This window comes from Pogona vitticeps, chromosome 13 (assembly GCF_051106095.1).
Source record: "Pogona vitticeps strain Pit_001003342236 chromosome 13, PviZW2.1, whole genome shotgun sequence".
Lineage (NCBI taxonomy): Eukaryota > Metazoa > Chordata > Lepidosauria > Squamata > Agamidae > Pogona > Pogona vitticeps.
This window is the reverse complement of record NC_135795.1, coordinates 11,365,203-11,389,504: the sequence shown is the minus strand read 5'-3', so window position 1 is coordinate 11,389,504 and position 24,302 is coordinate 11,365,203. Positions and strand designations below refer to the sequence as shown.

Sequence of the window (24,302 nt, the reverse complement as noted above, 5' to 3'; positions counted from 1 at the left end):
GGCACTCCCCAAGAGGCCAGGGAAGAGGGCTCACACCAAATCCTAAATTTATTATTTTAAGATACGAAACCAGATACTGTACACTGTATTTGAGTGGTGCCTGCTTGGGTGCAAATTTTACACATGCTCCTAATTTCTCGGGAGACTTTGGAAAATGATGAGGGTCCAGATTCTGCCTCCCATAGCAAAAATGCATGGTTCTGTCCCAAAACATACTTGTGATGATGTCAGCCATTGAAAAAGAACAGGGGGATGACTCTAAATGCCAGGAGTGCCCCAGGATGAGAAAACATGCCCTCAAGTCAAGGTAAATAGCACTCAAAGCCATTCAAATCAGGACACATGAGGGGGACTAATCCCACAGCTACCTCTCTCTCTTCCTGGCAGTAAAAATAAAAAAGTGTAAGTGTGTGTGTGTATACACATTTTACACCTCTCTCTCTCTCTCTCTCTCTCTCTCTGTGTATATCTATATCTATATCTATATCTATATCTATATCTATATCTATCTATCTATCTATCTATCTATCTATCTATCTATCTATCTATCTATCTCTAAAATGTGTGTGTGTGTGTGTAAAATTTGTAATGAGGTCATTCGTTTGTAGTAGTTCATTTTTAAATCTATGTTTTATCTGAATATCGTTTTTAATTCTTGTTGTACCCTGCCCAAAGCAGCCATTTGCCAGAGAGGGGGTATATATATAAAAAATGTTAGTAATGATAAAGTCAATAACGAACAACTTGGCGGGGGGGGGGCTTTCTCATGACACCTCCCCACTTTGGGTCTGAAGGGCGACCAGTGAATGCCTCAGGGTGGCCCAGAGAAACCCTCTCTGTCTTTGCTACTTAGAAAGAGGGACGCTTTTTGCTAGATGCTGGGATGAGGGAAACAACATTTCTCTTTTCATGTCTTGAAGGGGAAAAAAGAGAAGAAGGGTGGCCATGGGTGGGTGGGCAGGGGGTCGCTAAGGCCTGTTTAAACGCAGCGACCCCCCGACTTCCCTTCCGAATTAAATCGTGAGGAGAAAGCGGGCGCCCCTCAGTGCCAGGGATCGATTCCGAAGCATGAAGGCGGGAAGGAACTGAGGCGTTTGAGCCTCTCTCTCTTTCCTCGGTCCCGGAGAGAGCCAGGGGGCGCCGCTGGGCCAGCCTTTTCTCCTCACGACCAGGCTCGGGCCTGGCCGGCTTCTCAACAAGAGAGGGCCGGCCCGCCCCCTTTTTTCTTTTTTCCCGCCTGCTTTAGCTCCGAGCGAGTCCGCTTTCTGAGGGAGCAAAGGACGATGGCGGCCTCCTGGCGGGGAAAGGCGGACGCGGCGGGGCCTCCGCGACTGAGGCAAGCCGAGGCCGCGCTGCCTCCGCCGGCTCTCCCGTTCCCTGAGGAGGAGGCGGCGGCGGGGCCTCATTTTGACGGTGCGTTCCTGAGGGGGCAAAGGCGGGAGAAAAGACCTCTTTCTTGTGGGGACGGGAGGGGGGCATCCAACCCCTCAATGCGTCTCCTCAGAAGCAAGTCCTTTTGACCTTCGTGGGGGCGGGCAGCTTGAGCAGCTTTAGGATGATGGCATTTGTAAACATTTCCTTTATGCATACATGCATGAATGCCTACATAGGCACACACGTGTGCTTGCCTGTACCTGTCAGGTGTGTTATTTCTGCACCCGGCTTGCAAGTGTGTTTCCCTTTTTTTAAATGTTGGTTTGTTTTGTTTTTGCTGTGTTGTGTCACGACCGTTGCTTTGGGTCAATCGTGGGCTAGCAAATTTATGAAAGGATTTACAGTAGTGACATCGACCTCCCTTTTACCTCACCTGAACGGTTTACTCCCGATGGGACCAGCTGTTTAATAGTCCACACGGGAAGGCAAAAAACGGGCTGGGAAGAAAATGACTTGCAATGCAACAATTTGCAGGCAATAGTAATAATTTGCAGGCAATACCTCCTGATAAAGTGGCTAATATTGGTCAGTGATTGTCTCTGTTTCTTCCCCTTTACAAAAGGGACTTGTGGAGGTGTCATTTTTATTTATTGATTTATTTGGCTGCCAGGCCACTCTAGACGGTTTACATACTAGGCATGAACAAATTCAAAACAATAAACATAATATGTATACAATTAAAATAAGGACAAGCAAGTAATAATAATTGTAACTGAAAAATGTCCTGGGTAAGATACTTTTGTAGCTAGGAGAAATAAGGAAAATTTTCACCGCTGTAAGCTTGGCTCCAGATTATAAATGCTGCAGGGGGAAAAAGTTCTAAAACTCTCCTTGACTGTAGCATTTCAGGCAGGAATGCTGTTTATCTGAAAAATAGCCCTGCATCTTGGAAAACAGCATGTGGGGCTGGATTGAAGCTCTCTTTTTGAGTTTTCCAGTGTTACTTTGAAAGTATTTTTGTTCAGAGGAGAGAAATTATACTCCCTCTTTATACGCACAGAGAAACTGAAATGGTATAGTTCAGGAAGAGCTCAATTGGTTGATACTGCAAGTATAAATTGGGTCTTCAATTGACTTTGGTGCAGTGTTTAAGTAATAATTGTCATGTGCTATCAAGTAGATTCTGACTGAAGGCAATCCTCCTAGGGTTTTCTAAGTATAAAGATACTCAGAAGTATTTTGCCAGTCCCGCTTTCTGATGGCACTCTGAATTCAGACAATTTATCCAAGGCAATATATATGTGGAAGGACACAAATCCATCAGCCACAAACACTCTGGTTGATTTTGGTTTTGGTTCAGGAGGTACACTGAGGATTCAAACTCCTAGCCTTTTGTGTTTCAGTCCACTGTCCCAGCTCAGCAGACCTTTTCCCTTGCAAAATAAATTTTAAAATCCTGTCAATTATGATTACTTTGGTTTGTACTAGCAACAGAATGAGCTGGTAAAATGGCTTCTGTAACTTTCGGCAGCAGGTGGATTGTGAAAAGGATGCCTTTTTAAAATACCCCATAAAATTTATTTACAGGTAAAAGCAGAGCACTAGCACTAGCCGGATTGTCCAGTGGTTCAGGATTTCTGGGCAGATGTTTTAAAATACAAACACAGAGAGAGAGAGAGAGAGAAAAGAAAATAATACGGTAGCAGGGGAGAGGATTTGTGCTCTCACAAGAGAGTTGTTACATTATTTAGCATGCAGGGCTATTTTAGTGGTGTGTTACCCAATAATTTCTCAAGGGCTGGTCAAACAAAGGTAATTTGCTAGCCGTGAAATCTGCTAGCATGTAATGTTCAGACATACTGGGAATATAATTTCCTTTACTCCATTGTTTTTTTTTTAGTTAAGCATTCCTGATAAAGGGGCTGATTTTGACATGGAATTTTTGTTTCTTCTGCCCTGGATATTTTCTGGTACCGTCCTTTTCTCCTTTTATTAGAGTTAGACAAGTCAAACTGTTTAATGTTGTTGGCTCACTCTTTTTCTCCTTGAGGCAACATGAACTAGGAGGCAGTTTCATAATTTCCACAAATTTACCTTGTGACTTTCAATGGCTTTTGGTTACTATGTAATTGCATCATCTTCAGTCACATGATATCTCTAGCTGAACCTGGTGATTGAATAGCTTTGGCCATGTCTTTCTATATTTACTGTGTGAAGAAATGCTTTAAATACCTCAAGAATTGATATATAGAATGTAGATAGTCTCCCACCAAAGATTTTGTGCCTGTAGGATTATCTCACACAATGTTCTTCATGTGATTACCACATTAATTCCTAACTATGGGGTATTATTTTATTAGGTGAAATTTAATCTTATTTCTTATTTATACATCTTCATGTTATGTTATCTCTGTGTTTTTATTTAATTTTCCTGATCTTTGTGCAAGCGTACCTCAGCTTAATATATCAATTTAACACAAGGAAAAATAAACACCAGGCAGTGTTTATTTTATGGCTGAATAACAACGGTACTTCAGAGAAGGTGTATACTGTTCATGAGTTGTGCAATAATCATACATGCAGTTATCCATGCCTTAGTTACAGTGTATTTTGACTGTTGCAGTGCACTCTAGGTGGGCCACACTTGAACAATGTCAAGAGATCCTCAGTTGATGCAATATGTGGCATCAAGGTTGTCTACTACTGCATGTGACAGAATTAAGATCATATGACCAGATACTGAAAAACCTGTGCTGGTTGCCAGTTGCTGACAAGGCTAAATTCATAGTGCCAGTTTTAACCTTAGGAGCCCTAAACGACTTGGAATTTGGCTCTCCAAGGGCCTGGCTGTCTTGTTATGAACATGGCTGGATTATACGATTTTTAGGAAGAGACATATTAAAGAATACTGTACTAAGAACTGCAGGTGGCCACTAGATGGGTATCCTGCACAGCCCACCAGCTGTGGAAAGCACTCCTCTTAAAAATGGGTCTGAAGGCTCATCTGTTTACATGAACTTACAGTATCCATTAATTTGTTAAATTGATTTTAAACTATTCATAAAGTTTAAATTTGTATTTTGTTTTGTATTTAATATTTTATGATGATTGAGTTTGTTTTCACTGACTTATTTTTAATTATGTTTTATACTGCTTTTAAATTTTGTTGAATGTTACCTAATAGTGGTAACATGGGGCAGAAATAGTAATAACAGGTGTATAAAGATCATGTTTGTGTGCTTTTAAAACAAGAGAATTTACCATCCTGCATCCTTGCAGATCTGGGTTTTGGAACATTTTCCTGATAATTCTGTCTTGAGTGCTATTTTTTAAATGTTATGTGAAACTAGATTGCCTTATAATATTAGAATGTGTAATAATGGATATGATGTTCAAATGTCCATTGTGCCATGAAGATCAATGCACTTTGTGGCCTCTTAATTCAGCAATTTCTTTCAGCCTAACCAGTCTCTAAAGGGTGCTATAAAGATAAAATGGCCAGAGGACTGCTCTGTGAGGAAATACTTGGTATTCACAGACAACATATTTCATCACGCTCTCTGGATTTGTAGCACTATAGCTTGCATCATCTTCAGACAGGACAGAGTAGGGAACATGAAACATATAAGACAGAGAAGGCTGGAATAAGTAAACACCCTAATATATAAGTGACCCCAGTGGGATCTGCATCTTCTTATAGTACAAACAAAGCATACAGTAATTGCTTTCATAGAATCAGTGGCTGAAATTCTAAGTTGCAACTGGAGTAGGCCCATTCAATCCATGGTACTTAAGGAAGATTTGACCACTGAATCCCTACTGATTCTGTGGGCCTATTTTATTTGTGACTTACAAATGTTAAGCAACTGAATTCAGGCCATAAAATCATAAAATGGTAGAGCTGATAGATTCTCAGTTGTTGCATACCATCTGTCCTATTTTCATGCCTTATTTTTTTAATGAGAACAAGAGATTTTGCCTACCAGCTATTTGTGTTTGTATATGTTGTTTAAATTATAACTATGAGTCACATTGTCCACTTGATATTGCTGCGGAATAGCATTCTGGCACTAGTAGGGTGTAAAGTTTAAGTAAATAAAGGGCAATTATTTAATTCCATAAAATTTAGGCAGCTAAGGAGTACATTTTGTTTCATTCTATATGTTCAGGGAAAAACATTATCAAAATTTCTCCAGCTTCAATTTTTGCTCTTTCTTTTTCAGATTCTGATTGTCCAACAGAGGTTCGAGGGGCAAATGATTCCCAAAAAATAATGAACATCACATCTTCGTTTGCAAACCAGCTTTTGCTTGTTTCGATGCTGGAACATCTTTGTCATGTGTATGAGCAAGATCCTGCACGTTCACGACGCTTATTTGAATGTTAGTAAGGACTTGATGATCTGGCATGGTAGGGTGATACTTGTTTAGTTCTTAAAGAGGATGAAGGTTGAAGAATGAGGATATTTTATTTCAGTTTTATTATAAACTTAAAATAGGTAAGGTTGTAGATAATAAAAATTAATCACATAAGTGTTCAACCCTGCTTAATAGGGTAAATGTTGAATACAGTGGATATGAATAAGTGCACTTTTAGGCTCGCACAACCATTGACCTGTATTGGAGCTTAATTTGTCCGAATTTAACTGTGCTGTTAATTCTGTTTTAATCTTTACTCTTTTTCACCCCCCAATAAATGGATGCTGTGGGTATTCAGTTTCTTGCAACTTAGCATGTGTTTTAAGAGCTTTCCTCAGTCATGGTTTTACAGTAGTGTGTAAAAATTAGCCCTCTTAAAATAATGATTTTTTTATAACTTTGTGGAAAAATATACATCTTTCCTGCCCAATTCACTTACTGTAGCTTTTGTAGACCTTAAAGCACCCTTTGACTCCATATTGTGATTGCATCTTTGGAGCAAATTGAAATCCTTGAATATAGATCCTAGGGTGCTTTGGAGAATCCAGGGACTGTATGAGAATGTCATCCTACAAGTAAAAGTCTGCAAGACTATGGGGGCAGTGGTACAACAAAAGCAGAAAATATATCCCTTCATTAAGTCCATAAGGGGCTGTGTTGAGTTCTCCCATAGAAAGTCATAAGAACCCATAGTTTTTCTACTTTCTGTCTTTAATTGTATTTAATTCAACAACTTGTAGATTTATGTGCAGTTATTTATTGGATTTTAGTATATTGGGACCTGGATGCTTTTAAAATTATTATTTTCAAGAGGTTTTCCACCTTTAAATATTTGGTGTTCATATTTTCTTCAGGAGCACTCCATTAGAAGGAGGCTTACCATTAAAGGTGACTTAAAATAAAATTATATTTGAGCAGGACAAAGGTATGAAAAATTATATTGGCTTTTTAATCCTCTGAATGCTAGTCAAAGTTGGGATGCATAGATGTTTTAAAATATCTTTTTCTCTCACTTTCTTTTTCATACAGTACTATGTAAGACATTTACTAAAATGCACTTGCTTTCTGATTTGGCTGTCCGTGAAGAATTTAGTAGTCTGAGACTGCAGCATAATCGGGCCATTGCTACACTCATGAAAGCAGCAAACAACCAAATACTGAAGGAGGTGAGTGTATTTATCCTTACTCAATCTCCTTGTCAGCATCAGCATAAAAGCGGCACTGGTACATATCTCACATCTGCCATGGGTTTCTTTTATGTCTACTTCTGCAGACAAAGAATAATGGAAATTATTTCTGGCATGTCATAAAGTTGCTCTAGCTATACCTTCTCCTCTTTTAAAAAAGAGGATTACAATATTTCTTGCATGGATTTAGAAGACACTGCAACTTATCTGGTCATAGTATGATGTCCAGATGCATGGGTTGTGCTAAAACGGCATTTGAGCTTCCAAAATAAAATAAACCATGGTTCAGAGCTGCTTGTTGCTTTCACTTTCCGGCACTCAGTTTCCTAAGTTTGTTCCCTCATCTGTAGTGCAGAACCTATTAGGAGCAGAGCAGTTACCATTACCACAATTAGTCAATTAAGAAGTAAGTGCGAAAATACCAAACTGTGCTTAACACTGACTCTGGTTTCCAGGTAGACTTTAAACCATCATCCCCAATCTTGCTTCTTGTGTGTCTGAGTGTTCATTAATCATAAACATGCCTCTTTTAAACATGAACATAATGTTAGACCATATTAAACTTCAGAGCATAGGAAAGATTTTTAATTTGGGTGTGGGTGGGGATGGAGAAACACAGTTCCACAAATCCCCTAGCTGGCATGGCTACCTTCCTTAACCATGATTCTGTGAAGTCTAATGGCGCTTCCATTTGTGAACATAGCTAGTTTTGTATGGGTAAGCATGGCCATACTTGGTAGGAATTTTCAGATTTGAAAAAAAGGTTTGAGTGAAATATTGTACTGAGTAAATTTACTAAACGACAAAACAATGATATCCAAAATGTTCCTACACATTGATTGATTGATTGATTGATTGATAGGTAGGTAGATTGATTGCATCACTAAAAGCCATGTGTGTTCCCTTAAGACAGCAGTGAGGAGCCTTTTCTGTGTCAAGGGCTCCATTCCATCAGTCTGCTTAAGAAAGACTGATCAGAAGAAGGGATGGACAGCATATGAATGAGGGATGAGTAGAGCATAGTGGCACTCTTAAGAAGTGCTATGTTAATAAGGGACTACGTTTTGAGTCTGTACTGATTTTTGTATCGAGATATGGGATTCATGGCTGGGGCCATTTGTTTCATGAAACTATTTTCCTTTTTTCCCTGTGTTTCATAGGAGATTGGTAATGGCAGTTCATTCAAAAATAGGTAAGACTTCAAAGTATTACTGTAAAAATGTAAACAAACTGCATATTTTACTTGGTATTTTGGCATATGTAGGTTCTGTCAATTTTATTAAGGCCTATTCCTAATACACTTTTATTTCATTATTTGTTTTATAATCCTGTCTTTTTTCCTCAAAATGGATTCAAGTGGGTTTACAATGATCTTGAATAAAATATAAATAAAACAGAAAAGAAAATTGAGGATTGAAACAGAATTAAGTTAAAAGCGCAATTAAAAAGACAATTTAAAAACATGTAATTAAAATAAATACAGTACAGTACCCAACTGATAAGAAGACCCAAATGTGTTTATCATAGGGTAGATTCATTTAAATGTATGAATTAGCCATAGGGAGCTTGGGGATCTAAGGTTAAGGTAGAAATCTTTAATTTTTATACTAAGTAGAGTTTTACGTACTTAAATTTGTGGGGCCATGGTTAGTTTAAATTGAATGTGTTTCGGTGTTGCTTTTAGTGTTTTTAAAGTGGTATTTATTTGATCCTGTAGACTCACTGTTAGTTTTTAATGCCATCTTTTAATAATGTAAGCTGACTTGGATCCTTTTTAAGGGGAAAGGTGGGGTAAAATATTTTAAATAAATAAATAGAATTAAATTGTGACCTGAGAAGAATCCAGGATCTAAAACTATATTTTGATCCTGACATATTCTCATTGAGTTTACTCCTCATCCCCAAGAGAAATATAGGAGGTCCCTTTTATGAACAAAGAAGGCACTGGCTGTTTGTGCAGAATGTGCTGGGAGTGTTGATTTTCACTGTGCACATGTAGCCATCTGCTACTCCTTGATATAGATTTATAACGATCTGTGGTAATGTTTGGGTTGTTTCTGATATGCCAGTTTTCAGTTTGCTTAAAAAGGATCTTGTGATCTTTCAATGTTTGCTTTCATGTCAGGGCCATAGATCTCATCATCTATAAATTAAAAAAAATATTTTTGGTATCTTTAGCGATTACCCCTTACATGCAAGCAATTTTTCAATACACAGGGATTCTCAACCCCAAACATAGGCACCCGTGCTTAATTAATTTAAAACTTTGGCCAGTATTTCCCTGTAAAACTCAACTGGTCTGGTATGAAGGACATCACTGTCAATTGCAGAGTTCATTTGTTCATTTCAGGATATGCAATCAAAAAAGGAATTCTTTAATTAGCAGAAATCTGCCTCTGCTATTGAAATCATTCCCACTGCTCCAGCAGAGCTCCACAACATTCTTGTATTTTTGTTTCATAAAATATGTTTTTAATATGAAAATAATATGTATTCCTTCAGACTGATTTATTAAGCAATAAAGTAGAATTTATTCACTGATTTCTCTTTAGCTACTTTTTAAAAGACTTATTTTAGGTAGGCTGTGATAGGTAAAGCAGCATAACAGGATTCTAACTGATTCATTGATAGTTAATAAACTTTCAGACTCGCAACAATTAAGACTTAAGCTCTTAGATAGTACAGTACAAGGTTTAATCATCTACTTAAACAGTTAAGTTTAAAGGAAGACAAATGCTGGGGGAATAGCTAGAAAACAGGGTGGTAATTGAAATTTTTGTGTTTAAATAAGAATTGATGAAAAGGCTCCCTGCCTTCCTTATTGAGGCTTCCCTTTAGAATTGGGGGTTTGCATGGAAACATTAAAAAAATTCTGGAGAGCACTGGGGTTCCAAAAAAGAGTGGGGACTGCATGTGGACTATGGCTCACACATTGCTTGCTTCTGCTTTTCCTACTATTTAAATGCTCAAAATACATTTTTCTACCTACTTTATTTTCATGAACAGCAGCCATACAGTACGGTTAGTAATCCTAATTCTGTTTTAATTAAAGTACATTTACTTGCATTTTACATTTTGTTGTTATAACTGGTAATGTGCCAATATATATATTTTTTAAAAATAGGGAAAATGAAGTTATTTTTGAAGCACAGACATCTCGCTACATTAATGAATTTGATGAGGTTTCAAGGCTTGGAAAAGGAGGTTACGGAACAGTGTACAAGGTATTTGTTGTTTCTATCAGCATCTTCTAAATAATTATTTGTATTGGAGTGGAGACTAAAAAAGGTTGCAGTCCTGTATCTTCCTATCTCTTTGAGATCAGTGCAACTTCTGTGTAGAAATGTACAGAATCATGGTGCAACTTATCTAAACAATAGGTTGTAGCCTTTAGAACAGGGTTCTCTTTCAAAATTTTCAAATCACAGCGCCCTTTTATAATATCTAAGTAACCTGTGACACCCTGGCACATTTGCATAAAAAGGCATTTTTGATGGAGTAAAGAAAACACATTAAAATACCTTTGTTCAATATACAATTCTAACCTAATATCATAGAATCATAGAAAAGTGAAGTTGGAAGGGGCCTACAAGGCCATAAAGTCCAACCCTCTGCTCAATGCAGAAATACAATCAGAGCATATCTGCCAGGTGATTATCCAAGTTTTTCTTGAATGCCTCCAGTATTGGTTGTTGTTTAGTCATTAAGTCGTGTCTGACTGTTTGTGACCCCATGGACCAGAGCATGGCAGGCCTTCCTGTCTTCCACTGCCTCCCAAAGTTTGGTTAAATTCATGTTGGTCGCTTTGATGACACCGTCCAGCCATCTTGTCCTCTGTCATCCCTTCTCCTCTTGCCTTCACACTTTCCCAACATCAATGTCTTTTCCAAGGAGTCATCTCTTCTCATGAGATGGCCAAAGTATTGGAGCCAGGATCTGTCCTTCCAGTGAGCACTCAGGGTTGATTTTCTTCAGAATTTATAGGTTTGTTCTCCTTGTAGTCCAGGGGACTCTCAAGAGTCTCCCCCAGCACTACAATTTAAAAGCATCAGTTCTTCAGCGGTCAGCCTTCTTTATAGTCCAGCTCTCACTTCCATACATTACTATGGAAAAAAACATAGCTTTGACTATGCAGGCCTTTGTCGGCAAGGTGATGTCTCCACTTTTTAAGATGTTCCAATGTTGGAGCACTCACCAACTCCCAGGTAACTGCTTCCACTGTCATACTGCTCTGTTAAGAGGTTTATCCTGATATTCAACCAAAATCTGGCTTCCTTTAACTTCAGCCCATTGCTGCGTGTCCTGAACTCTGGGATGATCGAGAACTGATCTTGCCCTTCCTCTGTATGATGGCCTTTCAAATATTTGAAAAGTTTTATCATGTCACCCCTCAGTCTTCTTTTCTCCAGGGTAAGCATACCCAATTCTTTCAGCCTTTCCTTATAAGGCTTGCTTTCCAGCAACCTGATAATCCTTATTACCCTCCTCTGAACTTGTTCCAATTTGTCAGCATCCTTCTTGAAGTGTGGTGTCCAGAACTGGACACAGTAGTCAAGGTGAGGCCTAACCAGTGCTGAATAGAGGGGGACTAGCACCTTGCAGGATTTGGAAACTATACTTCTATTAATGTACCCTAAAATAACATCTGCCTTTTTTAAAGCTACATCACACTGTTGGCTCATATTTAGCTGGTGATCTACAACAATTCCAAGGTCCTTCTCGCTTGTAGTATTGCTGAGCCAGGGATGCCCCATCTTGTAACTGTGCAATTGGTTTCTATTATTGGAAACTACCATATATATTAATGTTAATATTACAATACATAATTATGATGAGCTGTAAATCAGATAAAAATTTAGAAGAAAAAAATTCCATACACTTTGAGTTTAATTTCTTTTTGGGGGTCTCAAAATGACACTTAATGTTTCCTCCCCCTCAAAAAAAGCCTGAGTGTACAGCCGTATCCCTTGAAGCCCAAATAAACACCTTCCCACCCACCCCTGTGCCCCCTTCCTTCTCTCCACTCAGTTCCCCTTGCCCTTCACTGTGCCACCATTGCTGCACTCAGAAGAGCAGGCAACTCGGGCAGAATGAAAGGTTCCACTGCTGCAGCTGCAACAAATTTTCAGTCTTGCTACCATCCTGGGCATTGGCGTTGCCAGCGAGCGCCGTATATTTGCCTCATTTAGCTAAAACTGTGCTCACGACCCGAACTTCAATACCAGGTAGCTGGCTCAAGGCTGACTCAGCCTTCTATCCTTCCGAGGTCGGTGAAATGAGTTCCCAACTCACGGGGGGGGGGGGGGGAGGATGTGTTGCCTGCGTAATTAACTTATAAACCACCCAGAGAGTGCTTTAAGTGCTATGGGGTGGTATAGAAGCAGCAAGCTTTGCTTTTTGAGCTGGGCTAATGCTCGGGTTGATGTCAGTTCTTTCAAGGTGGTTGCAGAGGAGTGGAGAGAAATGAGTGAGAACAGCTTTTTCGGAAAGGGCAGGAGTGATGCACATGCATAAAAGGAAGATCCACCCAAACGGATATAGAAATAACTGAGAACTCTATATTGCCTTCAGTTGTGGTTCAGATTAACTGCAGGCCAAAAAGATTAAAGTAAAACAGCACGGTATATAGCATAAACACTTTGTGACACCCTTGGGGGTCACAACCCCCAGATTGTGGAACCCATGCTTTAAAAAGCGTGCTGCAGACAAAACATGAGAGTGTTTTGTCATGGCTCCTATTTCCCATGATGTGTGCGATCATTCCAAGTATCTATCACAATGTGGTGTGTGATCATTCCAAGTATATGTCACAAATTCATAGATAGTTGGATTTTTGGGAGCCTTTCAATAAAGAATATAAAATTAATTCTGTATAGAACAAACTGCTAGGTTTGTTCTGATCTCATGATCAGTTATAGCCCAAACTTGCTTGTGGGTGTAGCAACTAGGCCAGCCCTCAGCTTCAATAATATTTGTAGTTAGAGTAGATGATGCTAATGCATAAGAGGAACCCAAAATATCTGTTTTGTAGTGGGCCCTAATTTCCTTTTTGATTCTGGATTATCCTTCGCTGTATTCTAAAGCAGATGTATTTCAAGGAATCACTGTGTCTTAATTATGGCTAGATCAAAGTTTGTTGGAAGTAGGATGTTACAGGTGAGTCATTTGGCCATCCCTGATCTCAGTTTGCTAATAAATGTCACATTTACAATCTGTTTTCAGGTGAGGAACAAGCTGGATGGTCAGTTCTATGCAATTAAAAAAATTCTAATTAAGAAGGCTACCAAAAGAGATTGTATGAAGGTATGGACATGTTTTATACTTCTTCACATTCTCTGAATTCCAAATTAAGTTGTTATTCCACCTGGAACAGTATTGTTTATTCTCAGTGGAATAATTTTTGAGGGGTAACTTACTACACGAATCTTTTGGAATTCTTGCCATAAGAATTGTGTGTTTAATATTTAAGTATGCCTCTGTTTTGGTGTGTGTGTGGAAAGGTGATGCTTATCCAGGGATATGAACAGGATCTTTGGTTTTATTCCAGGTATTACGAGAAGTGAAAGTATTGGCTGGACTGCAGCATCCTAATATTGTGGGGTATCACACTGCTTGGATGGAACATGTTCAGCCAGCATGTCCAAAAGGGGAGTATAACTTAACAACTTTGTGACTTCCATGATTCCATAATTTGCAGTATACTTTATCTTTAAGATTGTTGATTTCATCATTGTGTTAGTCCCTCCTCTGATGGAGATGGCCATTCTTCTGTGTGTAGTTGACTGTGGCCAGCTCCTCAGCTGGTGTCCATCCTTCCAGTGATAACTTCTCCATACTAATACGCTAATTTTGAGATTACATGCAGACTCTTTCTTAGGGGTTGTTCTCTGAGCTTTAACTGCTAGACCTTGCTCATATATCCTTTCTGAATCTGAGATCACCTCCACATCATGAAGACGCAGCTAAGTAGGGCTTTGTCAAGGTTGTGACATACTGCAGTGTTCCCCAAACTTGGGCCTCCAGATGTTCTTGGACTTCAACTCCCAGAAATCCTGGCCAGCAGAGGTGGTAGTGAAGGCTTCTGGGGGGTTGTAGTCCAAGAACATCTGGAGGCCCAAGGTTGGGGACCACTGCCCTACAGCATTTTATATGTTGACGAATCCTGAAGTGTCTGGTTGCCCAGAGAGAAAAAATTGATGGTCTCAGCAATTCCTCTTTTGGGAATAGCATGAGACCAATTATGACACTGAAAAAGGAAACTGATGATGAAAATTATTAGGAAGAGGGTTAAAATAAAACAGTAAATTAATTATTGTATAAATCAATGGGGCGTTAACTTTTAGACAGGGATGTGCTTTTCTGGTAGTCCATATGTTTTGAAGAGACAGCAGGGTATACCGTGTTTCCCTGAAAACAAGACAGGGTCTTAAATTAATTTTTGCTCCAAAAAATGAACTAGGGCTTATTTTCAGGGGATGTTTAATATTTTTAATGTACAATATCTACATTTATTCAAATACAGTCATGTCATCCATCTTCTTTTGGTTGCTGCACTAAGGTGGAGTGCGGGGCTTATTTTGGGGTAGGGCTTATATTACAAGCATCCTGAAAAATTATAATTTTAATTGTATTTTAATCATTTTATTGTATTGAATTTTAATTATTGTAAGCCGCCCAGAGACCTCTGGGTAGAGTGGGCGGCATATAAATAAATTAAATAAATAAATAAATAAATAAATAAATAAATAAATAAATAAATAAATAAATAAATAAATACTTGATCTTATTTTCAGGTTAGGTCTTATTTTTGGGGAAACAGGGTACTAAGAAGGTTACAGTCATAAAACACTTTTATGTAATATCTGAAGGATTTGTATTTACTAACTCTTTTGTAATTTAAATTGCCTACATATTTACAATCTTGAAGTATGCATTCTAATTTTACCATTACTACTCTTATTGCTTTGTTAGTACTGTAGTCTTATGTTTGTTTAGTATCAATATGAAGGCGTTCTATGGCGCATATCAGTGTGTCTATAATGTTCTCTTCATTCAATTACAGGTGAAAAAAACTTGAATTTACCATTGCTCACAATGTCTTCCAGGCAAGAAAATTCTGTGTATGTAAAACTGTTTTTCACAGAGTAATATATTGAAGAAATATTGTTTCACCCTACAAAGGCTAGTGGGTGTTTCTGCAGCCTGCTATTTTAAAACATACTGATGGGGTACAGGCTTTTTTGTCTGTTTTTTTTTTTTTTTTACTTCATGGTGTCTTTACAGTCCCTATAGACATTCTGTGTCTATATAGACCACACCGCGGAATGCTCTGGAGGTCAGATTCTCAACTCCATGAGTAAGAAAATATAACTCTATATGCTAGTTATGTGAGGCAATTTTTGTGCCTTCTCACAGCAAGAAAAACTAAAAAGAATAATTAAACTCAAGTATCTATGGTAATGTGGTCTGTGGTTCTAATCCAGATTAAGCTCCATTGAAATCCACCAGTATAAATTAAGTCACAATTTATTTAAGCCCCATAGATTTAAATGAAATTTGAGCAGAGTTCAGACTTTATTGTAGCCATTATATTTTTATTTTATATTGACTTTTGTTATTCAGTTTACAAACTGCCTCAAATAGAGATGCAAAGCCATTTCTTGGGCAGAATACAGTACAGACCGTATTCTGCCTGATGACAGCACTAGTTGGGCAGCACTAGTTTGTGAAAAAAGCAGACTGTTAAAAATGGCCTTTCATTATTTCAAAATGTTTCCAGTAAGGTTTGAAAGCATGAGATTTGCTGTAACAAGTCATGTTCGCTGTTCTAGCTAGCTGGCTGTGCTCTCCTCCATAGTATTGTTTTGCCTGCCTTTTTCAGCCAGTCTTCTTTTTGCCCTAAAAGCAAGAGTTTCTGAACCTTGAGTAACCTAAGTATTTTTTGGATTACAACTCCCAGAAGCCTTCACCACTAGCTGTGCTGACTGGGGTTGCTGGGAGCTGCAGTCCTGAGTTGCCCAAGGTTGGGAACCATTGTCCTAAAGAGTCAACGTTATGTGAGGTCAGTCCTTACTGGACAGAGTGAGCAATATCTCTTAAAGGATATTTGCTGAAGACTTGCTTTACTTCTGCAGACTGGTGTTGTTTTGGCTACGTGCGCAACAGTGTGTGCCTCAGAAAATCATAAACAGGGGTAGTTTTCGTACAGCACTGTGTGAATTCTTGTGCACATTTTGGCACCAATGTTTGTGGAACAGTGCTGGTAGCTTTTTCCCTCCAACTCAGTTCTTTGGATCCACACTTAATTGTCTTGCAGAGAGGAATGCATGGAAGATAGCAGTTCCATTATATTTGCTGACCCTGAAGACTTTGCTGGCAGAGACAGCGTAGGAGATAAAACAGACGCAAGTGCACCACTTGCTGAATTACTCGGGAGCAGCTGCCCAAACAACACTTCTAGTGGCTCAGGATACAGTGAAAATCATCCATCAGTTGTACCTCGCTGTAATCAGGAGCAACAACACATGAGTACCAATGATTCTTACAGTGATGAAGAATGTTCCCCAAAGAGAATGTCTCTGCAGCAGCACTGTGAGGTAAAAGTAAATTCATTTTAAATTATTTAGATTACTCCTATAGATGAAACAGTTGTTTTTGTGTGTGAACATTTGGGAGCAGGAGGAAATGTGAATTTGTATTTTCGAACTCTGTCCGCTAAACTGCAGTAATTGTGGGATCAAGTTGGCTCTATGCTTATAAGAATGAAAAGGTGGTGTAGACATGACTAAATCAATGAAAATGCCTTTGCTTTTTATTATTTTCAAAAGATTTACATGACTTTTGCTAAAATGCATTTATATATGTTCCACATTAAAATTCTACTTTTTCTTTTGACATTTTCTTTCCAGATGGAATATCATGTGATGCTTCACATACAGATGCAACTCTGTGAAATCTCTTTGTGGGATTGGATTGTGGACAGAAACAAAAGATGCTTTGAAGTGGAAGGTGCTTCTAGTAAGAATATTTTTTTAAAAAAATTGACAATTGTTTCATGACAGCTTTTGTTTTTGAGATAGGCTTTACATCTAAATGTTATGCTCTAGGCCAGGGGTGGTGCTGGAGGAGGCTCTTGAGAGTCCCCTGGACTGCAAAGAGAACAAACCTATCCATTTTGAAGGAAATCAACCCTGAGTGCTCACTGGAAGGACAGATCCTGAAGCTGAGACTCCAATACTTTGGCCATCTCATGAGAAGAGAAGACTCCCTGTAAAAGACCCTGATGTTGGGAAAGTGTGAAGGCAAGAGGAGGGCCTGGCATGCTCTGGTCCATGGGGTCACAAAGAGTCGGATGCAACTTAATGACTAAACAACAACAACAAAAGGCCAAGGGTGGACAGAATTCAGGCTTGGTGAATTTACTTAATTTTTTTACTAAAGTCCTAAAAGCCAAAGCTAAGTACAGAAAATCCATCCTAGAATTGCACTGAGCTGATGGTACTTAAGAGAAGAAAAGTCTTCCTGATTATCTCTACTTAATTTCAAGAATATAATTTAGAATGCGGGAGAGGGACTGAATTTGTTCCTGTTGTTAAAACTTTGGAATCAGAAGTCCTCGTAAATCTACTGCAGATCACCCAGAGATTTACCAACAGGAAGATTCATCCACTATTTTTAAAAGAAAAACTGGCTGAATCTGTTCTCTTTATTAGTAGTTAGTGCACTTTTCCAAACAATGAGTCTGTTGCAAGTTTAAAACAGCCAGTGTTCAATTAAATGGTTCCTTTTTCCAGGAAGGAATGCCTCTTCGAATATGGCATCCAATAACTTGCACGTTTTCCAAGTACTAAAATTTCACATATGCTTTCCCGTGTTTTAAAAAGACACTATGGGCACAAAATGGGTTGGATTCAGTGTTAGTAGATTGAATCTGTAGTACACAAAGGCCCCAGCCTAATGAGCACCAAGGATATTGACTAACCGCAGAGGAGGCACCAGAAGAGCCATCACTGAAAGATGGATTGATGTATCTTTAAGAAGGGTGTGACTCTTGAGCAGTGTGGAGCAATCTACGCTGTGAAATTTTGGCTGACTTCCAGTAGTAAGTCACAGCTAGAGTAGACCTTTTAAATCAATGGAACTTGCGGAGGAGTTAACCACCTAATCCCCACTGATTCAGTGGGATCTGAGGTGCACAAGCCTCCCTAAGGAGCGCTTAGTACTTGGTCAGAGAGTTCCACAGGCCACTTACCTACCATCTTTGCACTAAGGCAAGTCCCAAGACCTCAGCAGTGCGTAGCGTAAGCCCCTTGAACAAGTCTGACCTTAAAAGAACACTTTACTTTTACCCAGTACTTTCCAAATACAGACACATGGGCTTTGCAATTCAAAGTAGTACTTTGTAACTTTGAATTGTACTGATTTAAACCCTCAATTCCCATGAAGATCTAGGTGTTTTATCTCTTCTCCAATTAGCTCGGGATGTTGAGGTTTTCACCGGCCCCTTGGTTGGACCTTCAGCTTTATCTCAAACCACGCTGTACAGATCTTCAGAAAACACTCCCATAGCACTTAGAAAAACACATTCCAATGTGTCTCAAATAATCTTCACACAAAACCTGTCTGACTCCATCTTATATTTTTCTGACTACATATCCCACACGGCTTCAACTCCATCACAGGATCTACTCTAGTTGTGATTTACTATTGGATTTCAGCCATTGTTTCAAGACTCACAATTTTTCACTGATAAAAATTTAGAACATAATTCTTAATATGCTTGGACCGTTCGTGTTGTCTTATTTTGAAATGTTTAAACAAATATTGCATTTTTAAGGTCCGTTTCACCATGTAGATAGTCACCGGATACAGAAAATCTTCCAAGAGCTACTAGAAGGAGTATATTATATCCACAGTATGGGTATCATGCACCGGGATATTAAAGTAAGTGGAATACATTTTTTCAAGCCATTCTGAAGGCTCCATAAGACTGGCTGACCTCTAAATGCTCTTAATGAATAGAAATTTGATCCCAGATTCTATACATACTAAAATAGCAAATTAAGAATAGAGAGACCAGTTGAAATGAGAACAAGAGTGGCCATACATATTAATAAGCTCAGTGAATTGAAGCTCTTGGCTACAAAATCAGGGTTGGGGAGTTTGATTTCCCACTGTGCTTTTTGGAGAAGAACCAACCTCTTTATCCTTGGGCAAACTGCTGAATCCTAGAGAATCCCCAGAAGAAAGAAACAATAAACTATTTCTGATTACCTTATATGTAAAAAACCCTGCAAAGGATTGACATCTGTTGGAATAAACTAGAAAACAAGGGATTATTTTATTGTCCATATGATTGTATAAAATGGATAATAAAATAATTGCATGCTATCTAGATACAGGAAGACAGTAGAATAGATTATTGAAGGTCAAATTTCTGTAGCTGCAACCTAGGGAGTTCTTTTATACATGTTAGTTTGTGCATTCCCTTTTCTTTTCATGAACTGGATCACCTGGCTTGGGGAAAAATTTTTAGTATTGTATGCCTTTGTGATGATGATCGTCCCACTCTTCCCTCTTCAGGAGCTGTCCTCGCTAGGGCAGAGGAGAGCTGCAGTTCGCTCACATGAAGGGCCACCTGTCCATTATGTCCTCTGTCATAGAGGATAATCTTATGGCTCTCTGAGGTGGACAGTGGAGGGATTGAGCTGGACCTGATTCTTTCAGGGATGTCACAGGACACTGGGAAGCCACAGATGGCACAGAAGACTGTCCTTGTGTCTCTCTGTGTGAATGACGTGAGCTGAGCTTGCTTTATCCCCAGGGGTGGCCTGTGGTCCAAGCAGGGGGTGGTGGTGGTTTATCCTGCAGTGTCTGGGTAGGGAGCTGGAGCCATGGGGCTGCCTCTACACAGAGAGAGGAGTAACTTGTCTCTTTTCAAACACCAGATGGATACAGAGGTTGGCACAGCAGAGGACCAAGAAAGGATATTTTTCCTCCCACCGCAGCTGAGTCCCCCCACCCCCTTTGTGGCCAATGTGAGCCTCAATCCGACTTTGAAATTCAGGATATGCTAGCTCTTGAATTAACTGAAATGGTCAGAAATGACACAGAAACACGAAGAGAACCTGCCATATATCAAGTATTCATGTTGCCTGAAATGAGTAACTGGCATGTTCTCTTCTGCTTCTGCAGCCCAGAAACATCTTCCTACAAGGATCTGATCACCATGTGAAAATAGGAGACTTTGGGCTGGCATGTAGAGATATTATTCAAGAAGATACACCCCACTTGCTAAGTGCAAGAAAGATAAATGGTAATTATAAAGCTTTGTACCGGGGAATTTAAGATTCTGTTCTTTCAGGTTGCTACTTTTTGTAATGCAACATTTTAAACTGGTTTCTTTGTTTCTATAGAACTAATACATACTTCTGGAGTGGGTACTTGCCTGTATGCTTCACCAGAACAACTACAGGGCTCTCACTATGACTTTAAGGTAGAGTCATCTAAATTGTCATGGAGAACAGGGTTCTAATCCCCACTCAGTGGGTACTCACTGGGGGAATGGAATAGGTAAAACCACTCTTTAAATATCTCACTTACCTTGAAAACCCTGTGAGGGTCATTGTAAGTCAGTTCCAACTTGAAAACACATAACAACAAAAATTGTTTTCTTAGTACAGTGGTGCCCCGCATAGCGATGCTAATCCGTTCCGGAAAAATCGTCGCTATGTGGAATCATCGCTATACGGAACGAAAAAGCCCATAGGAACGCATTAAAACCCATTTAATGCGTTCCTATGGGCTTAAAACTCACCGTTATGCGAAAATCCTCCATCCGGCTGCCATTTTCGCTGCCCGGTAAGCGAGCAAAGAGCGCGAAAACAGAGCAGGCGGCCATTTTTTCCAGCGGCCATTTTGGAACCACCGATCAGCTGTTTTTAAAACATCGCTATGTGAAAATCAGTAAGCGAAACGCTTACCAATCATCGCAAAGCGATGTTTTACCATTTAAAACATTGCAATGCGATCGCTTTTGCGATCGCAAAAAACAAATCGCTATGCGGATACATCATTAAACGGGGCGCTCGTTAAGCAAGGCACCACTGTATCCTGTTCTGTTACATTCAGAGTGTAGTGGTATCTTTCAGAGTATGTGTTTAAGGCACAAACAGAATGGTGGTGTTAACAAATGTAAATTGTTCCGTAGAGACTGAAACAAGGTGAATTCATTTTTTTTAAAAAGGGAGAGAGAAAGAAGAGCAGTGTAAGGCCTATGATGCATCAGCTCAGCTCAGCTGCACTCTTACGCTGTTCCTTCATAAGGGAGGCAGCGTTATCCAGTTCTTTATTTGCCTTTCAGCAGACACTGAATCCTCTACTGATTCATTAGTGTAGCAGAATGTTCATCTTCTCAGATTTTGGAGAAGTTCTTTGTTCATTTCGAATTGGATGTGCTGAGAAGTTATTATATTTAATTTCATTAAAACACCTGATAAGCAGAAGGCAAGTTTTTCAAGTTATCTTGACAGTGAGGCTGTGTAGGGACACTTGGTAGTGGGGCTGAGCATGTCTACTATCTGGATGCCTGATCATGCATTTTGCAGATGCCTTTTAAAGATGTTATAGAGAGAACAAGATTTAAGTCTGTCCTTACATGTAGTTATGATTGTTTCTCTTGCCTTTTACGCTGTTTGAAGACATGGATGTCAGGGCCACAAGTTGCCCATCTTTGCTATTCAAAATAAAGGCAATAAAGAACAAAGGCATATGTTTGTACATGTTCCAGTGATCATGTAGTGTGGAGAGTCAGAATGGGATCTATTCTATATATTAATATTTGAAAAATGTTTTGAGGGCATAAGTTCAATAGTTCATAGTTTGAAGTTGTCTATGTAGCTTTTCATGTGTAAACAACTCTTGCATGATGTCTTTAAATTACACTGAAAAACTAAAGACCATTAATTGAGAAATTGTATCTGTGCATTACCTCCTTTCCTTTCAGGGCATCCTAAATAACTGTAGTTAAAACAGTTGTTTGGGCCAGAGCTTTTAACCTCATCAGATGTCATCTCCAATTGTTCACCTTAAATTGGCTTTAAGCTATTGGCAGAACCTGAGATGCAATGAATCGCCACAGCTTTATTTTTTAGACATTTGATGTTTTAATAAGATTTTAATAACACAGACCTTTTCCTTTTTCTGCCTTTAGTCAGATATGTACAGCTTGGGCATCATCCTGTTTGAACTCTTCCAGCCCTTTGGAACAGAAATGGAAAGGAATGAGGTTCTGATGGGCTTAAGGAAGAGCCAGATCCCTCACCCTTTTAGCAGGAAATGGCCAGTACAGACTAAATACGTTAAGCTGCTAACCAGTGTCGCATCCTCAAACAGACCAACTGCTGCTCAACTACTTGAAAGTGAACTCTTCCATAGTCCGGCAAATGTAAGTTTTTACTATTTTAGTTTTTGTTTGTTTGTCTTTTAATTTATAAAGATGGTCTTCTTCCAACGTGCCCTCTTAATTTTCAGCCCCACTGGGCAGGGCTTCACCCCTACCCCTGTACAAGGTTAGAGGGAACCTTGGCTTCTTCCCTTTAGTAATAGGTACCTCTGCAGCCTTAAGTTAGAACTTCTTAGTATACTCATACTATCTTTACACTTTGTGAGGGTAAAGTTGACAGCCTTGTGTACTGAGCACTATGACTGCGTTTATAAAATATCTGATGTACTTAGGATTTGGTTACTGATTCACTGAGTATTCAAGTTCTTTGTGACAGTTCACACAATATTTAACATGCAGAAAATTATATGAAGGGAAATTGCAGCTGCCGTGCACTCTAAAACTACAGAGTTGCTTGTAAATGTGACAGGCAGTTGAAATCTAGATTTGGGGAAGTTATCTCTATCAGATGGCTACAGTTCAAAAAATGAAACCAACCTTCATGCCAGGATAAATTGACTTGAGAGGAACTTTTTTTTCCTCTCTGGAGCATCAGTCCCTCCTGTCCCGGGGGTGTGTCTGCATCTTAACTTTGCAGAGTTTCTACCCTTCCCTTCCCTTTGCAGCAGGTTCCCCCAAGATCTTTAAGAAAACTATCACTTGCTCTAATTGATATTTGAACTTGACACATCATGTCACTGTGGAAAGGAAAAGGCAAGGAAACTAGAAGAGCATCGGAAGCACTTTTCTTCTTTATAAATAAGCACAAACCTTTGTCTCAGTCCCAGACATGACTTAAATTTATCACTGCCCTACACAATTAAAGACCATAAACAGCAGTTTGCATATGTAAGATATGCCCAAAAGTCAGATAACTCATTCCAGCTTGTGCTGTTATATATGAGCTGGTTTTCCAAGGAACAAAGGAGTCTCAAGACTTAATGCTTGAAGCATCAGGTGCCAGTATTTATCATCTACTTTTAAATATTTATATTAGAATTTCTATATGTGTTTTCTCTATTAACCTCTACGTGTTTAGACCAATCATTTTAAAAAGAATTTCATACAGAATCTTTTTTAGTACTGATTACTGTTCTTCCAGGCTCACATATGATTCTTTGTATTATAAAGGGACCATAATGTTGTACAGACGAGAACACAGAAGTTGGAAAACCAGAGTGTGTTTGTTCTTAACTTTGGTTGCTGTTCGTTGATATTTTATTGTGCATCTGAGACTTCCAGTTGGGTTTTATATTCTTGCACAGAAAATGTGTTAGTCTTGCATCTCATTGTTTGAAGAACAACAGTTCTGGAGCAACACCTTGTTGAAATACAGCCATTTAAGCCAAAACCTGTGTCTCAGGTAGTTAACAAAACTAGAATTATGTATATGATCCTAAGAAGCTTAACTGCTATTCGAGAAAGATGTTTTTACCTCATCTAATACTCTGCTATAAGGATGTAGTAGTATTATGTTGAAGATGGCAGGAAAAGAAAACTGAATATTAGATGGATTGACTCCATCAAGGAGAACAGTTATTCGTAGCGTCACCATAAGTCAGACATAAAAAGCATATTACTTTGTACATAATCTAAATGTGATCATTGCATTTTTTGTAGGTTATTTGTAGTCTTCAGCAGAAAGTGAAACAGCAAGAGGAAGAAATCAATTTCCTTAAAGAGAGAGTTAAGTTACTCTTACAAGAGAAAAGTGAAAGGGACAGAACTGAGGAACTTGGCTCTCCTGTTTAAGTCGGCTAAAAATGTTTAAATTGTTTTGTATATGATTTGTCTTTTATAATAAACACTTTCTTATAATTTGTGCCTGCATGTCATTTGGTTTGGCCAAAGGGAGAAAGCAGAGATGTAACCATTACATTA

The 24,302-nt window shown here is 38.9% G+C and overlaps 1 protein-coding gene across 4 annotated transcripts; it reads left to right on the top strand.

Annotated features, from left to right (window-relative positions):
- The first annotated feature begins 961 nt into the window (after nucleotides 1-961).
- On the top strand, nucleotides 962-24,239 carry EIF2AK1 (eukaryotic translation initiation factor 2 alpha kinase 1). 4 transcript variants are annotated; one of them, XM_072982956.2, is made up of 15 exons: nucleotides 962-1,413; nucleotides 5,598-5,756; nucleotides 6,822-6,958; nucleotides 8,140-8,171; nucleotides 10,104-10,203; nucleotides 13,202-13,282; nucleotides 13,527-13,627; nucleotides 15,043-15,099; nucleotides 16,296-16,575; nucleotides 16,888-16,987; nucleotides 18,834-18,922; nucleotides 20,174-20,294; nucleotides 20,395-20,474; nucleotides 22,191-22,424; nucleotides 24,042-24,239. In XM_072982956.2, exons 1-15 carry the CDS (start codon nucleotides 1,284-1,286, stop codon nucleotides 24,171-24,173), a joined length of 1,833 nt encoding a protein of 610 aa, XP_072839057.2. In that variant the 5' UTR covers nucleotides 962-1,283; the 3' UTR covers nucleotides 24,174-24,239. The 4 variants fall into 4 exon arrangements, with proteins under 4 accessions (XP_072839057.2, XP_072839055.2, XP_072839056.2 ...); XM_072982954.2 differs by having other exon boundaries at nucleotides 18,816-18,922; XM_072982955.2 differs by having other exon boundaries at nucleotides 16,888-16,996.
- The last annotated feature ends 63 nt before the right edge of the window (nucleotides 24,240-24,302 follow it).